Source organism: Alligator sinensis, unplaced genomic scaffold (genome assembly GCF_000455745.1).
Source record: "Alligator sinensis unplaced genomic scaffold, ASM45574v1 scaffold156_1, whole genome shotgun sequence".
NCBI classification, from domain to species: domain Eukaryota; kingdom Metazoa; phylum Chordata; order Crocodylia; family Alligatoridae; genus Alligator; species Alligator sinensis.
In genome coordinates, this window is record NW_005841844.1 from 138,375 (window position 1) to 139,969 (window position 1,595).

Sequence of the window (1,595 nt, forward strand, 5' to 3'; positions counted from 1 at the left end):
GAGTGCACAAACATCCTCTGTTTTATTGTCTGCTTACTTGCTACACTACACAATTTGTTCATTTGCCAGGAATCCCACTGCTGTTAGCAGCACCGAGCCAGGGTTGCGTCTACCACAGAAACAATCCTGCAGTGGTCTGGCCGCGAGCACAGGCTCGGCTGCTTGGGGACACACAGCGCTGCCCTCGGGCTTCAGGGGCTCCACGCTGATGGCCACCAGGGAAGACTCTGCTTCAGTGCATAGGGCAGGACCCGAGCTGCAGCCAGGCCAGGATGTGGCCTTAACCCCTGCGGCTGCTGCTGCGGAGAGCGCTGCAGGCCCAGGTCACTGCTAGGTCGCCTGTAGCCAAGTGACACCGCAGAAAGCAGCGGGAGCAGGGGCGGGGCGGGGCGGGGCGGGGCGCTCAGCCGCTCCCGCACCTGGCGAGTGAGTAGAGGGGCGGGGCCGGGGCCGAGGCCGGGGCCGCGCTGACGAGCGAGGACCTCCAACTCACGCCCGCCCTGCGCCAGCAGCTCCTGGACCTGATACGCGGCCCCGCCCAGCTCCGAGCGGGGGCGGAGCCCGGCCTTGCTCCTCTCTCGGCCGGAGACAGGCTGTAGTAGGCTTGGGCTCAGCGCCCCTCACTGCGCAGGCGCGCGGACCCCAGACATGCGGCTGCACCGCGCAGGCGCAGGCAATATGGCGGCGCCCGTGGACCTGGAGCTGAAGAAGGTAGCGGCGCCGCGGCAGGGTCTGTCCTGTTTCTCCCGGGCGGCCCGTGGTGGGGGCGGCTGCCTGCGAGGGGGCGCTCGCTCCGGCAGGAGCCGTCCGTCCCCTTCTGTCCCTTCCCCTCCCTTCTCCTGGCGCAGCCTGTGCGAGGCTGCGGAGCGCTGCAGGCGGGTGGGGGCGGCCTGGGCTCGCGGGCCGGTGTCGGAGCAGCGCTGGGTCCTGGCCTGCGGGCTCGCGGCTGCCGCTGCGATTTCTGAGGGGAAAGGAAACCGCTGCGCCGCAGAGCCTGGCCCTGCTCCCCCCGGCCCTGACCGCTTCTCCCGCGCTTCTCCCTTAGGCTTTTACTGAGCTGCAGGCCAAGGTCATTGACACTCAGCAGAAGGTGAAGCTGGCAGATATGCAGATAGAACAGTTGAACAGGACAAAAAAGCACGCGCACCTCACGGACACTGAGATTATGACGCTGGTGGACGAGACACGCATGTATGAAGGTGTAGGAAGAATGTGAGTAACTTCTTTTGCAGCTGAAGAAGTTAGGCATGAGTTAAAGGGTCTTGTCTTTCAAGCCTACTAGAACCTATTGTTCTTTTGACTTGGATTGCTTTTAGGCTTGCTTCTTCCCATAGGTGACAGTGAACAATCAGGAATATGCATATGTTAGTTGCTCTCTGTCAGATCTTATCTGTTTTATTTAGCCACATCCAAGACAACTTTGAATTTAAGATGACCCCTCCCCTCAGTACTTTGATTTTGTACATGGAAAATTATAAATTTGTTGTAGTTTTGCCCCCCCCATGTAGACTCTCTTTATGGGAGGATTATCTTAATCCTCTTCCCCCCCCCCATCCCCCACACATGCACACCTCCATTTCTGTGGCAGGGAAAAG

General features: G+C 60.8%; 1 protein-coding gene across 1 annotated transcript in view; it reads left to right on the plus strand.

Annotated features, from left to right (window-relative positions):
• Positions 1-534: 534 nt before the first annotated feature.
• Positions 535-1,595, plus strand: part of PFDN1 (prefoldin subunit 1) — a 60,099-nt gene continuing 59,038 nt past the window's right edge. The window contains exons 1-2 of the mRNA XM_006015711.3: positions 535-711; positions 1,046-1,212. Of these exons, the coding sequence (XP_006015773.1) occupies positions 649-711; positions 1,046-1,212 (230 nt within the window). The 5' untranslated portion in view covers positions 535-648. The remainder of the gene's footprint in view (positions 712-1,045; positions 1,213-1,595) is intronic.